This window comes from Pyrgilauda ruficollis, unplaced genomic scaffold (assembly GCF_017590135.1).
Source record: "Pyrgilauda ruficollis isolate IOZ18807 unplaced genomic scaffold, ASM1759013v1 scaffold305, whole genome shotgun sequence".
In the NCBI taxonomy this organism is placed as follows: Eukaryota; Metazoa; Chordata; class Aves; order Passeriformes; family Passeridae; genus Pyrgilauda; species Pyrgilauda ruficollis.
Window position 1 is genome coordinate 49,683 of NW_024524434.1, and position 15,246 is coordinate 64,928.

Consider the following 15,246-nt stretch of genomic DNA (forward strand, 5'->3'; position numbering starts at 1 on the left):
TCAGGATGCCTGAAAATTGGCTATTCAATGATCCTGGCAGTCCATGGGAATTTTTATTTCCTTACTGTAAAATCCTTTGCCTTCTTGACAGGCCAGAAGAGTATCTACTTTGTTTTCTCACATATGATAGGACAACTTGTCTCATTTTCAAATAAGCATCAGTGTGGTCTGTTCTCACAATCTTATCAAGGTACACATCCAGTGTTTTCCACAAATTTAAGCTATCAAAATTTACTCTTTGATCTATCACTCTTCAAACAAATCTATTTAGTTTGCTGGGGAATTTGAGCCCTATTCTGCTGGGGTTTTTTTGCTTATCAGTGATCTTCTGGAGTCTGGTTATCAAGCTTTTGTCACCATATGGAAATATTTTGCCATTAACAGCTGAATCCTAAACTGTTATGCAGGATTATTCTGTACAGGAGGTGTCAAAGAACTCAAATTACTGTTAAGTAGCATTTCTTTTTCATACTGCTCCTCAAAATACAAGAACAAGAAGTATTAGTATATACTAAGATTCCTTGAACCTGGAGATAAGTTTCCTTATTTTTTCACAATAGAACATCTGTGTGCCTGTGGAATGTAAGTGTACATTCTAAAAATATGTTAGAATTTAATTCTATATTTTGCTTTAGAGAAAGAGAAGATTTTGCAGGACACATCTCACACTCTACTGTATTTTTACTAGCATGGACTGGAGTGCCCATGATATTAATCATACTGGGAAATGTCATGATTTTTGTGTAAGAAAAAGGCATCTGATTCTTAGGATTATTGCATTCTCACTAGTTGATATCCTGAAACAGAGAGATGACACCGATTTTGTTTTTTCCCCCACCTTGCAGATAATCTCTGGAATGCCTATTCAGAAAAAGGATCAATAGTTGAGAAAAAAGATCAGGCATCAGTTGCTGGATCAGAAGAATCAAAAATGGGTGGAATTCCTTATGTTTTTACAGACATCACAACCTACTTCACAATGCTTGTAGGGATTTATTTCCCATCTGTGACAGGTAGGCACAACTATTTTTCTTGCATGAGGATGTGTACTTATATCTGGGAAAAAAAATTTCATGTGCAATTTTTTCATTTTCACCAATCTTATAGGTGACTTATGCTTTTGCAAATTTCTGTGTCTGAGGTTATGTACCTAAAACCTTCTGGTGCTAGGAAGACAGGTCATGGCTGATGACTTTTGGAGGTTATAGGACTTAAACAAGAAATCTGTTTAAGGGCCATTTCTATGTCTGCAAACAAAGCAAAACCCTCATGTGTTACTAAATGTTTATTCAAAATAAGGAGCCTTTATAACACTTCAATCTTCAAAGGCTTGAGAGAAAAGTTTAATATTAAAATGATTCTTCCAGTGTCCAAGCTGCCTGGTTAACTGCCTGAGATTTGTTTGCATGTCCAATATTTTGCCACATTAACTGTGTAGTCTTTTTTGTCAAGCCTAGACTAGTTGTATTTAATTTTCCTCAGCTCGTGCTTGAATAAAAAAAAAACAGACATGTTTTTCTTCTAAAGTCCCAGCTGAAGTAATTGTAATATCAAGTAACAGAATAGAACTCCAATAAGAAGTTGCAGCACTGTTTGCTAGTTTATTATGAAGTGGAATTATCCCTTTGTATTCACTGTTTGAACCCCACTGCTCCCATTTCTTTACTTCAGACTCTTACCAACATTTCATCACATCTGAACCCATATTATTGTTTTATTCCATGGAGTTTGACAATGTTTTTGCACTGGAACATCTTGACATTAGCTTCCATATTTTTGCTTCCAGTGGTCAGGTCAATTCTAGAAGAGATGGCAGAATTAGTTATTGTATAAGTTTCTTTCCCTCCTTTCACTGTATATGCTACAAAATAATTCTGTTCTCATTTTAGATTCACATGCATGCATACATGTGATTTTTCTAACCATTCTTTTTCTTGCCTGCTCCTTTCTTTTTTGCTTCTGAGGTTTTATTTGTTAGTTTATTGACTTGCTTACTTATATTTGCTTGTTATTATCATGGTCTGTTTAGTAGAAAGTTAGTGCATTAAGTCATACTGGCTAAAATTGCTAAGTCCCTATTAATTTATACATCCATCCCTAGTAGCAAAATTGCTACTCCTTGTATTTCTTCATTTCAAGAACGATTCTGAGGTAATGCTTGAAAAATATTTGTTTTAATCTGTCTTTTTACTGACCTTTATAGGATTTGCTTGCTCAAGTAGGTAGTAACACAGATTTCTGAATCAAATGAAGGTATAAATTGAGAATTTGTGCAGGATTATAATATGCTTCTGTAGCCTGTTTCATTCTCCAATCTTCGAGTTAAATTTGGCTTAAAATTAGATGTTCTTGTTTTCTTAGTTACTACCATGGAGTTATTATTTATTGTTTTTATGACATAAATTTTGTCTCCTTTTAAGGTATTATGGCAGGTTCAAATAGATCTGGAGATCTAAAGGATGCTCAGAAATCTATTCCTACGGGAACAATTTTGGCTATTTCAACTACATCTTTTATTTGTATCCTTTATACTGTGACTTTTTTCTTAGTCTACGTTTTCTTGATTCTGTAGGTATAACAGGTTTTTCACTGGAAAATCATTAGCGTTTCCTGAGTAGGAAATGAATGAAATCTAGACTGAAAAGAAATATTTTATATTTGTCTAAAATACCAGTATTATTTTTTATATATATAGATATATAATTAAAATATTAATTTTATATATATATAAAATTAATATTTTAATTATATATCTATATATATAAACTATGTCAAATTTTATTAACAAATATAGATATATTCTACTAGTGCTTCAAATTCCAATATGTAATTGATTGTTTTAATCAAGTGATCTGAAGGTTTTTAGCATTAGGCTTCATTTGGCAGATTGTTGTCATACTCAGTATAACTAGATCTTAAACCAAACAACCAGTAATAGTAGTTGTTGGTCCTTCAAAACCTAGAGTACACAAGTACTTGCTTATTTGTATGAGAAAATGCCCGTTATATTGCATGATATATGAGCTGGCTACTTCCAATACTTCACAAATCACTGTGAAATACAGTAATAAAGAACATAAACTAAAAAATCATAGCAGGGAAGAACTAAAAAAAACCAAACGAAAAAGCAGCCAGGAAACACACACACATGCTGCATTGTCATGGACATTTTCATTTCATACGTCGGTGAAAAAAGGTTGGGTTTCCTCTATGTGATTTTTTAGAGAGTAATCTTCCTTCAGTCTCGGTAACAGATCTCTCCTGTATAGTGTTATTTGGCGCCTGTATAGAAGGTGTAATATTAAGAGATAAGTAAGTAATATTCAGCTTCTAATATTACATGCAGTATATGTAATCATATGTTATATTAATAGGATTTATTAATGGCTCTTGTGTGAAATATCTATGTGGTATAAATTTATTTTGCTTAGTTTAAAACTGGAGGGAAAGTGTGTCTGTTAAACTGAGATTGCTGCAAAAACTGGTCAGGTTATTAGACTGTATGCCTTCAAGAAGCAGAATCAGAATCTAAGATAAATGTTTGAAGTTGAACCACCCTAATGAAATGTTCTTGATGAAGAAAATCCTAATTAGTATTTGCAGAGCTGATGGATGGGGATAAGGGGATATTTTTTTGAGAGAAGTAACAGGTTTTTGAGGAGCAAATTTAAAAATATGACAGTTACATGACAAGGGGAGTTTGTAAGACGACTGCCATGCACCATCAGACCCACTATTTTCACTAGACATATGGCTGGTTTTTGTTTTAAAATCTCAGTTGTATATCAGGAGTCATGTCTATTTTCAACCATGTAATTGCCTGACAAATTTAAGGCATAATATGAAGAATGAAGGGAATAAATGTGATGGACATGAGTATGAAGAGAATCTCCATATTTTGATCAATTTCTCCATTAGGAGAAGCTGGTTAACATGAAACTGTTGTCAGGTTTCACAGTTGTTTTCTTGCTGGTGTCTGGTTCTCTTTTCTACTGAGGCTCATGTTTGCTTATGGTGATAAAACAGTGTCATTGGGGTATTGTTTAAAAGGTGGTGAAGTTGATGCTGAGACAACTTATTTCATAAGACTAGAAGAAAAACCATAAGTTAAAAGCTGGATTCTAATCAAACTAATACAAGAAGCAGCAGGGGATCCATGAAAGGCTTTTGACACTCTCTCACAGCATTCTCATAGGCAAACTCAAGAACTGTGGACAGTGAGGTGGATTGAGAAGCGGCTGACTGGCAAATCCCTGAGGGTCATGATCAGTGGCAGAGTCTAGTTGGACACCTGTAACTAGTGGTGCCCCCTAGGGTTCTGTATTGGACCAGTGGTATGCCCTTTTGGCCAAGACCAGTGTAATCCTGTGGGAATAAATCATGCACACTCCATTTTCTTCATGCTGAAAAAGCCATTTCTTTGTTCACATAACTCCTTTTTATACAGTGTAACAGACCTCGTGTGTGACTCCAATTGGTTAGTCGTATTGCCGGCCAGGGATCTATGTACAAATCACAAATGGGATGGGACTGCTAAGGAACGTGTCTCAAGCTGTTTTATATTCCAGCATCAGTCTTGTTACATGGTTATGACAATGGGAAAATGCCAGCAGTTCACATCCCAGACTAAAAACTTAATGTTACAACTTACTTTAAAAGTTTTTTGACCAATCACACAAAGCAAAAGCATATTGACAGTAGTTCTATCCAACCACTATAAGCACACATACCTTCGGTTAAAACAATGCTTGCTTATTTCAAATGCAATACCTGTTTGTAAGTCTTAAAACACAATGCACAGAGCTCCATTACTAAGCTTAGAACTTCCTAATATCTTGCTAGGTATACTTTCCTACAGCTTAGGGAGTTACTCTATCCAACTGTTAATACACAGACCATTGTTCTATTTGTCCGTATGTTTCTACTTCTCAAATGATTTTTCTGTCGACAAATCTTATGCTTAGCTCTAATCACAGTTCTGCTGTCTCTGAGGCCTGTCTTTTGCAGCTTTCCCAAATCCCTCTGATTTTAAGGATTCCCACAAGTAGCCTTCTTGCCAATTACTTTATTGGTTAGTAACAAGTTGTTATCCTGTATTGACTGGTCACTGAAACCCCCAGTGTGTACATGCAGGAAACTCTGCTTTTGAGAGATAGTTTCCATTTTTCTATCTAACGGTGTAAAAACAGTTTATACAGGTGCTAGCTGTTTTTTGCAGAGGAATAGATTGTTATGTTAACAAACTACTCACACCAGGATTGCTTTCACATGGGAATTTGTAAAGTGCTACCTTGACAAGGCCAGCCACTGATTCCAGGAGAGCAGTCCTGATGTTATGAGGCATTCCTTTTATGATTTTTCTACCTTACTGCAACATAATCCTGGTTTGTGTTAGGAGGAACAGCACTGCCAGTAGGTCCAGGGAGATCATTCTGCCCCTCTACTCAGCCCTGGTGAGACTGCATTTGGTCTGCTGTGTCCATTTCTGGGCTCCTTAGTACATGAGGGACATGGAGCTTCTGGAGGTCCAGTGGAGGGGTATGAAGATGATAAAGGGATTGGAGCATCCTTCTTATGAGGAAAAGCTGAGGGAACTGGGCCTGTTCAGCCTTAAGAAGAGACAACTAAGAGAGGACCTCATCAATGTATTTAAGTAACTAAAGGAGGGGTCCTAAGAAGATGGACCTGGGCTCTTGTTAGTGGTGCCAACCAACAGTACAAGAAGCAATGGGCAGAAACTGATGCACAGGAAGTTCCACATGAATATGAGGAAGAACTTCTTTACTGTACAAGTGATTGTGCACTGGAACAGATTGCCCAGAGAGGTTTTGGAGTTTCCGCCACTGGAGATATTCAGGAAATGTCTGGACACAATCCTGTGCATGGTACTCTGTTTGACCAAGGAGGTTGGATCAGATGACCCACTGTGGTTCCTTCCAACATTACTCATTCTGTGATTTTTACTTTGAAGTGATATTGCTGCATCAGTGAAAATATCTGTTAATTTTTTCTTCATCATAAATATAAAAGCCAAATCAAACTGCCTAGGAAATAGTAAATGAATTCTGAAATAAGAAATTAAAGCAGAGCTAAACTTATATTTTTGAAATTTACAAGGCAAGGGGGGTGTGAGGGAATTTTGTAAGCTCTTAACTATCGTTAGAGCAGATTTCATTGTAGCAAGAACCTCGAGTCCATGAACTTTCATTTACATTGCTGCCAGTTCTTATTTGGCTGAAATTCAGCTGAACAGTAAAGTGTGTGGATTTTCAGTCTGGTCTAAAAACTGGGTTCTGAGGCTTTTTTCATTATGATGGTCATATCTGCAATGGGAAAAAGTAAGTTGTACATTCTTCTGTTTCTTGCATCTCTTGAAGTTACTCCTATCCTGTGTTATTTGAAAAATAGGCATTAGAATTTGAATTAAGAATAAATATACAGTTATAGAAATCTTGCTATAGAAGCACAATATGGGTTTTATCCTATAATTTTGAGAAGTGTGATCTACCTTTTTTTTTTTCATCTGCTGAAAATAGTACGTAGTTGTACATCCCAGCTTGGGCATAAGCAAGCATTTGAACACTGGCGTTTTATATTCACTTCATTGCTGTGTTTCTTGACCCTATTTTAAAAGAAGGTCTGAAAAGACAAAAAAACATTTAATTTTCCTTAGTTTTTCTCTTCTCTTATTTCTGTAGACTTTTCCTTTTATTTAGAAAAAACTGAACACATTAGGAAAAAATAATGGTGGTATCACAGTAGAGATAGCCTTAAAATTAATTTTGGCTTCTTACTAACAACAGTAAGATGAACTATAAGAACCTTACTTGCTTTTAAAACAAAACTGCCAGTTTGAAGGAGGGGGTAGGGTGAAATAACTTATTTGTAGTTTATTCAAGTCATGCCTAAATTAACATAAAGTTAGGTATCTTGAAAAAAAAGTGGAGGTGGTATTGGATGGGACACTGAGGAATGTAATGAAACATCTCTTCCTGACTTCTACCCACTTGTTTCCTCTAGTAAATTAAAAATTGCATCAGGTTGCACAACAGCCAGAAGATGTGCAAAACTCAAAATGGCTGTGTCTGGTAATTTTTCTATTTGCTTACTTTATGTCAGTGTCACATTTTTAAAAGGAAAGGCTAATACTTTTTGTGAATCTCCTGCTTATGCCCCAGGGTATACTTGTATATATAGTGGAACAGATTTCCGCAAATTAGTTCCTAGCTCTCACAGAGATCTGTAAGATACAAATGTACATACTCCTGCTATTGTTTTAATGCAGAAACATTTGCCAAGATATCTGATAATTGCTGCATATGTGCTTAGAGGCAGCACTTAATGTGATTATAATGTCTTCTTTAAAACAGCACAATAAAGAGAGATTGCTTGGTTGGGAAATCCTATAGTGCATACTGTAACACAGTGTTTATTGTCAAAAAGTTTTATTGTCCAGAAAGATTGAAATGTGGGTGTTGAAGCTATAGTAAAAGTTATTTTAATGCTTACCGATTCTTTTTTTGTTTTGTTTTAATTATTTTTGTTTCCCTTTTCTATCCTAAGATTTGGAGAAGCAGTTAATGGAAATCTGGTGGTTGGTACACTGGCCTGGCCTTCTCCATGGGTTATTGTGATTGGTTCATTCTTTTCAACATGTGGTGCTGGTCTCCAGAGTCTCACTGGTGCACCCCGGCTATTGCAGGCCATTGCAAGAGATGGCATTGTACCGTTTATTCAAGTGAGATTTTTATTTTCCACGTTCTTACAGTATTTTGAAAAAAAAAAAAAAAATTGACGCATTATTTCTGCTGTTCCTGTAGAATGTGAAGAAAAGATTTGGAGCTCAGTTCTATTTGTGTACAATAACAGATCAGGCTATTGCAGGACAAAGTTTGAGCTTCAATATTTTTGTGCAGTGCAATTTAATTATATTTGATTTTGCACATAAAAGTTAGTGGTTCCAAACTGAGAATATAGTATTCTATAAATGGAAATAAATGAACTAAGAAGCAACTCATAACTGAACTTCTAGACTCTAGGCTGTTTTTACTACTTGCATTTGTGAACAGAGTTATTTAATCTCACTATGGAACTGCATAAAACTTCTCATATTACAGAGATGAAATTCTAATTTTTATTCATTTTTGTAAGGTCAATTAAGTCAGTAAAAATGTAACAATAGAATTCTATCCCATGACTCCAAATATGAGATTTGTTCCAAGATCTCTGTGCATGTTTTAAGAAGAAATAAATCGGATTTTTCTCAAAGTAAGGGAGCTGGCAAACAGAAGAGAGAATTCTTGTTAGGCTCCTTCTGCAAAAAGTAGAAAACTACACTTGAGTTAAAAATAAGTAAATAAAACTCCGAAAGATTATACTGTCTGGAGAGTAAAGCTGCGATCTGCATGATGAAGTCTGGAGTTTGAAAGCTTACCTCAAGACTTGCAAGACTATCTGTAACAGGAAATAAATACACTAAGTATGCTAAGGTGGAGGGACTGAGTAGTGGTGGAGTTTGACTTGTCAATGGAAAGGGGCTATAATGCAGTAAGTTGTCAGTTCTGGGTAGTATAGAGAAAAAGAAACAAGAAAGATTTACTTTTGCCTGAAGCAAAAATTTGGTAGAGAGAAGGTGACATGATTACACGTCCTGAGAGTTAGACTTGAAAGGAATGAAGAATCAAAAGGAAAGATTTGTGGTTCGGGAAGTGAGAGAAAGAGAATTGAAGCAGTATATTTAGAGAGGGATTTAACACTTGAGGATGCACTTGCTGTTTCGGAGAGATATGGTCACTGCATGAACAATCAAGGAAATACAAGGACATTATTATAGAAGCAAGACTATGACATATTTAAGAAAAAACCCAAAAGACTTGAGACATGAGTAGAAAAAAAAAGGGGATTTTAATACAATAGTAGGAAAATTGATGGAGGACAGGAAGCTAAAAGAAGAGGTGTCGTAGGTTAAGAAAGAAGTGAGTTTTTTGGGAGGTTGTGGTCAAACCAATCAGTGCTTAGATTTGAATATTGGCACCTAGTTTAGCCACTGAAAATCTAGACCGCCCCTGAGAACACAGGGGGTTAAAAGAGCAGAGAACTTCCAGGAACTCTCTTAGTCCTGGTCAGTGAAAAAGGTCAGCCCTCCCCTGCCCAGCTGGGGCTGGGCGGGGGAGGGGAAGCCATGTGGCCGGGTGAGGTAGGCTGGAGCCTTGGGCAGAGGAGGGGGGTGAAAGCTTTGCAAGATAGAAGGGTAGAAGAGCCCTGAGCGGCACTGGGCCCCCGCTATTCCCCGTGAGAGAGATAAGAGAGAGAGAGCGCCAGTGCCTGTGCTACATTAAGATTTAATATCGTGCTGGCAGCACGGTTGGCCAGAAGTGGGCGATGCGGTGCTGAGAACTCGCCGCCATGGGAATTCTGGGCAGACAGAGGTGAAGATTTTAACCCCTTTCTAAAATAATAAAAACCTTACAAATACTGATCCTCCTGAATCTGAATGAGGAGAGAGAGAAATGAAGCCGGAGGAAATGGGCAAGTGTAATGAAATTTAGTGCAAGTAAAAATGTCTGCAGAGGTGAAAAGAATCCTAAGTGAGAAGAGATGATGGAGTGGCCTCGAGCTGGACTCTTCTTATACAGCCATGGACAGACCCATGTTTTTCCTGTGACACAGAGACTGCATTTAGGGGGAGGCAATGCCTTGAAGTCAAGAGAGTGTGGTGAAGCAGTGGCGTGAACAGAGATGGCTGAGGAGGGTGTGGAATGCCCTCTGTCTTCAGTGAAGAAACAAATCTCTGTTCATGAGGCATCTCGGCCCCAGGGGGTAAATTTGGGGAGGACTGGTGTCCCAAAACTAAAAGACTGCTACCTTTTTAGAACTGGGCAGGGCATCCTTAGAAGAACCCTAAAAGCAGTCCTGGTCCATGTTCAGTGGTGAGAGCACTGGACATGGAGGGAAGAAGTTACAAAGGCAGATGTTCTCTGGGCAGTGCCACAAGTGACATGGAAACACAAAAAGTTTCAATTGTGTTTCTAAGGGAAGCCTATGGTGTAAGGGGAGGACTCCTCTCTCCCTGATAAACTTAAGAGTTGACTATTTAAAGAGTAGTGATAGACTGAAAATTGATTATCTGAGAGGTAGTAACAGAGTAGAAATCTGAAATGTTATTTCATGCTGTAGAGGAAATGGAGACAAGAAGAAGAATGTATTTAAAAAGTTTTCATTTTTAGTTCTGTGTCTGTTCCTTTTAAAATATTATAGTTAATAAAGTTTTTTTCTTTATTCCTAAGTTAGACCCTGCTTTGCTCTGTTCCTAATCACATCTCACAACAACCACTAAAAAAAGTATATTTTCATAAAAGCACTGGCATTGTGCCAGCCTCAAACCATGACAAGAGGACAGCATGGAGAATGAATGAGGTCTTAATTTCTGTATTTGAATGGAGGAATATGGAGGAGAATAAATATCACTGGAACCTCAGGCATTTTGCCATCTATCACCAGTATGACTGTATAGAATTCTCCACAAAGGAAATTACCACATGCAAAATGTTTTTTGGTAGGGCTCTGTGCAGAATCATAGTCTAATTTCTCTTTAAGGGTCAATATTATGTTGGTAAGTACTGAATTGGCACCTATTTTCTATATTACAAAAAGTACTGGCCTAAACTATATTAGCCTTTTACTAGGCATAAATCTTTAATGCATAAGGTTTTTAATTTTCTTAAGAATATTTCAATAAGAGCTGCCATAGGACTTCACTGTTATGTAGTCATTGCTTATTTTAGTAAGCATATTTCATATTGAAAATGTGTGTATTGTAATTTTAATTTTGACTTTTCATAGGATAGATTGCATAATTTTCCTTTGTAACTAATAACTGCTTTTAGTTCGAGTTAGAAATAAGTTAGTTCATGATTTGCACCATAGCTTTATTACTGTATAATAAACAGTTTTCCCAAATCTTACTGTGAATTTGAATTGAACTAGATATTTGGTCATGGAAAAGCAAATGGAGAACCAACTTGGGCTCTGCTCCTCACTGTTGGTATTTGTGAAATAGGAATTTTGATAGCCTCATTGGACAGTGTAGCACCGATTCTTTCAATGTAAGTATGGGTGTGATGTTTTATGTTCTTAAATTAAATAGCATTTTCTTTTAAAATTAACTAGGTAATTATTTTTCTTTTTTAAATAATACATGTTAGACTTTGTTTTCTATCAAATTATATTCCTATTTTATCCTGGAGATAATATGAAACAACAAAGTCTTTTGGCTGAACTAAATTCTAGGCACAAAGAAGTTTTTCCATGACAGAAGTCTGGAATGCTAATAAAAATATGTCCAACTTTTAAAAAACTTGGATTTTAAAGTAATAATTACTGTTATTTTAGGTCAAGTGCACCTAAAGAGACAGACAAAATTCAGTCTTTTAGAATATGAATATAATTTTTTATTTTGTCCAGAACATGATACCATCTGAGCTACTATAGAAAAAGAAAAAAAATTAACTCTGTCCCAGCCAAAAATGATACACTATGATTGTCAGTTATTTGCCACGTTTGTCTCCAAAATACATGTTTGAGGCTCTATATTGTGATAATACTATATTTTGAAGCCTAATATTCTGTAAGCAATCTTAATGTGTGTCTTGTGTTGTCTTGGCCACTGTGAACATAGCATACAGAAAACTGTATGCTAGTATACAGGAAACTGGACACCTTCCTTCCCTTTTCTGGATTGTGTTTATATTTTAATGCACATCTGTCTAGTACATTTCTCATTAGAAAATGCTCTTCCTTTCTTAACAGGTTTTTCCTTATGTGCTATATGTTTGTAAATCTGGCTTGTGCAGTTCAGACGCTTTTGCGAACTCCCAACTGGAGACCTCGTTTCAAGTATTACCACTGGTAGGGAATATTTCTTCATTCAGAAGAGTTAAAACTAACTATAGAGCCCTAAATTGTTAATTTTATTGCAATAATAAAGCAAAATCTCCTTTCTGACTTAAATGAGTTAAGATTCATGTACTCAATAAGAGCATAATTTGTTTTTATGTTTTTAGAATAGCGCCATACTAATAACAGTGATCATGAAAACATGTGGCTAATACAGATGGTTTGGAAAAGAGTTGCAGGATGACATTTTTTTCTGCTTAGAAGCCAAGAGATCTTCTGTAGGAAAATGAGGATGAAAAACCATGAAATCTGCCTTGTATATACTTAAGAAGAACTGGTAAAAGTGTTCAGGAAGGTTAGGACAATTTTCATTTTGGTTATGCAAAAAAAACCCTAAAACTTCTCAGAAAAAAAGTCTCATTCAGTATACATCATTTGGTTCACTTATTATGTGATGACTGGTTTTAAAATATGCTTTGGACATTGCATTTGATAACTGAAGTAAACCCTTTAAAAAGTGAGTAGTAACACAGAAAGTGAAAGTGTGGTTTTTTGATTTAATCTTTTTTTGATGGGTTAAGAGTTTAAACATCTCAAACTACGATTGGGAAACTTCTTGATTTTTTTCTAACTGTATGTGAAAAGTACATAACTTAATTAAAAATTATTCTATTGAGAAATTTTACTGCTGAAATAGCCTTAAATACTAGAGCATTTAGTAGATAAGCCAGCGTGATTCTAGGATGTAAGAGTTACTTATGATTATTCGTTTTAAAGAGTTGAGTGAAAACGAAATGTTGCAGTTTTAGCTTTGAAAAAACTTGTTGAATCTGCTCTGTAGTTGCATACTAGTTTGACAACTAACCCTCCAAATATATACATTTGGCAACAATTCATTTTTATATTTTTCTCAGAGACATCAGTGAGCAGCTGACTCACTGTGTGTACTTCTAGCCAAAGCAGGTGTTGGAATGTTCAGCAAGAATTGGGATGACATTTTCTTTTCTGAGTGAAAGTAGAGTATTAGATTAATTCAGGCATGAAAGAGCAGCTGTTGTTCTTTTATACAAACTACAAGACTGATGTCAGAACTTGTAGAAAGCATTCCCTTAGTTTAAAATTGAACTCAGTGCACTATACCAAACTAAAGGTACCAAACCAAAGTTAATTATATTTACACCCCATCAATATAGTCAAAGTTAGCTCTAATTTGGAAATTGGGTGAAAACTAATTTGGGAGGTTGTATATGACTAAAAGTATACACAAAACTGTCCATTTTGAGATAATCTAAATTTGATAAATGTAGGCAAACAAGGCATATAGGCTTAAGTTTGGAAATGCTTTTGTAATTTTTTCAGTTTACATTCATTCTTTTTTGTAATATTTAGAAGATTGTTTTCTGAATTCTATTGACTTGTGTTATTGGCCAAGAGACAGACCACAACAGAAGTGAAGAATAGAATTGATGAGTCAAATTGAATTTAAACTAACCAACTATTTTTGCTGGAAGTAACAAAGTTGTTTTTTACCGCTTGAATTTTTTAGCTTAAATTCAAATCAACAGTAGTATGTGATAATGTGTTTTGAAACTGAGCTTACTTGGAGGTACTGAAGTTTCAATACTGTATATACTACAAATGTAGTAAATCTGTTGTTCTATCTAATTTAGATGCATTATTTATGTCACACAAAGGGTCTGAATGCAATTTTTTCATATAAGCTAAAATTGGAACAATGTATTTTTTATTTTATAATAGTTAAAAAATAGCCTTTGAAGGTGAAAGGCCTTTCTGGAAGTTAACTTAAATATAAGAAATTAACTTTGTAGAATATTTGCATGCCTATTTAAAAAATGGAAAAAATGATTTCTTTTAGGACTCTTTCATTCCTGGGGATGAGTTTATGTCTTGCCTTGATGTTCATTTGCTCTTGGTACTATGCTCTGATTGGCATGCTAATGGCAGGGTGTATATACAAATACATAGAATATAGAGGGTAAGACCATATATCTTATTTATTCTATATTTAATATCTTTACCATTCAGCAAAAAGCTCTTTTGTGTAAAATAGATACAATTGAAGTAATAAAGCTCAGAGTATTCTTTGAAACAAGGTAAGATCCAGTCTCTCTTAAGTGTTGTAAGTTTTCTGATTTGAATTTCTCTCGAAGATCTGTTACATAGTTTTCATCAGCAAGAACTGACAGAAATAAGAACAAGTAAGTCTGGGAAACTCTCGCTGGAGAAGAGATGATGGTGTAAACTTTTGGTACTTCAGGAACATTACCGTTCAATATCAAGCAGCAACTATTAAAAAATGTAAATTATTATTACCTTGTGCAGAAGTTCAAACTCATATTTTTGTGTATGTGGATTTGATTATTTTCTAGAATTAATCTTTAAATTGCACCATACTTTGCACTGTAGGCATTTGTTAAAAGAGATAGTCATGCCTGTAGGACATGGTGAGCAACTATGAGTCTTAAAGTGCATGCTGTGTTCATAAAAAAACTCCAAAAAAAAACCAAACAAAAAAAACCCCACCAAAAACAAACAAACCAGCAAAGACCCCAACTAAACAACATATAGAAACACTACAGGTAATTGTGCAGGTAATTATGATCACTAAAGGTGCATGCTGTCCCTTTCTAAGGATAGATACCCTATGCTGAAAGAAAATAGTAATATCTTGGAGCAGGAAATTGAAGCTAGGCCACTGTTTTGATGAGTGATTAAGAAAAGCTCTTAAGTGGATCAGTTGGTATAAACTGTTCCACCCTGTGGATCCTCCATCTTTTAATATCTCCATTTCCAGATTAGATGCTTTCCTGGATTATAACATCTCCATTTACTGGGCTAATGATAAGGAAATTAATTTCCTGATTTTAGTGAGGAAGTCAGATCAGATGGTAACAGTTCTGCATTCATGTGTATATATATATTTATATATACATAGGTTCATACATAAAATTATGCATAATTTCAAATTTATATATAAGTTCTACTAATGTTGGCACATGCGAGGACATTTGCTTTGTTGAAGGAGATGCTTTAATAGAGGTAGCTTAGTTCAGAGGAAATTAATGAGTGAAAATCAGAGGGAGGGAGGGTGGACCCCTTGCTATTATAGAATCTATTTTCCTGACCACTTTCAATCATCAATATTCTATATTGGAATTAAAAGGACTGGAAAATGTAGGGAGACTGAAAACGGTCAGGAAAATGGATGGAGCTTTAGGCTTTTTGGGAGAGAAGCTGGGAAGGAAAGAAAGTGGAGAAGCTTATAGTGGTGGTGTTGAGGGTGAGACAGGTTATACTAATCTATGTGAAGTCAAGTTTCACTTACTAATT

The 15,246-nt window shown here is 35.4% G+C and overlaps 1 protein-coding gene across 5 annotated transcripts in view; it reads left to right on the forward strand.

Annotated features, from left to right (window-relative positions):
- Positions 1-15,246, forward strand: part of LOC121356973 (solute carrier family 12 member 7) — a 70,938-nt gene that overhangs the window by 29,438 nt on the left and 26,254 nt on the right. For all 5 annotated transcript variants that reach the window (XM_041473879.1, XM_041473881.1, XM_041473884.1 and 2 more), the window contains 7 exons: positions 846-1,013; positions 2,421-2,519; positions 3,255-3,312; positions 7,564-7,738; positions 10,987-11,105; positions 11,809-11,907; positions 13,772-13,891. In XM_041473879.1, the coding sequence (XP_041329813.1) occupies positions 846-1,013; positions 2,421-2,519; positions 3,255-3,312; positions 7,564-7,738; positions 10,987-11,105; positions 11,809-11,907; positions 13,772-13,891 (838 nt within the window). The remainder of the gene's footprint in view (positions 1-845; positions 1,014-2,420; positions 2,520-3,254; positions 3,313-7,563; positions 7,739-10,986; positions 11,106-11,808; positions 11,908-13,771; positions 13,892-15,246) is intronic.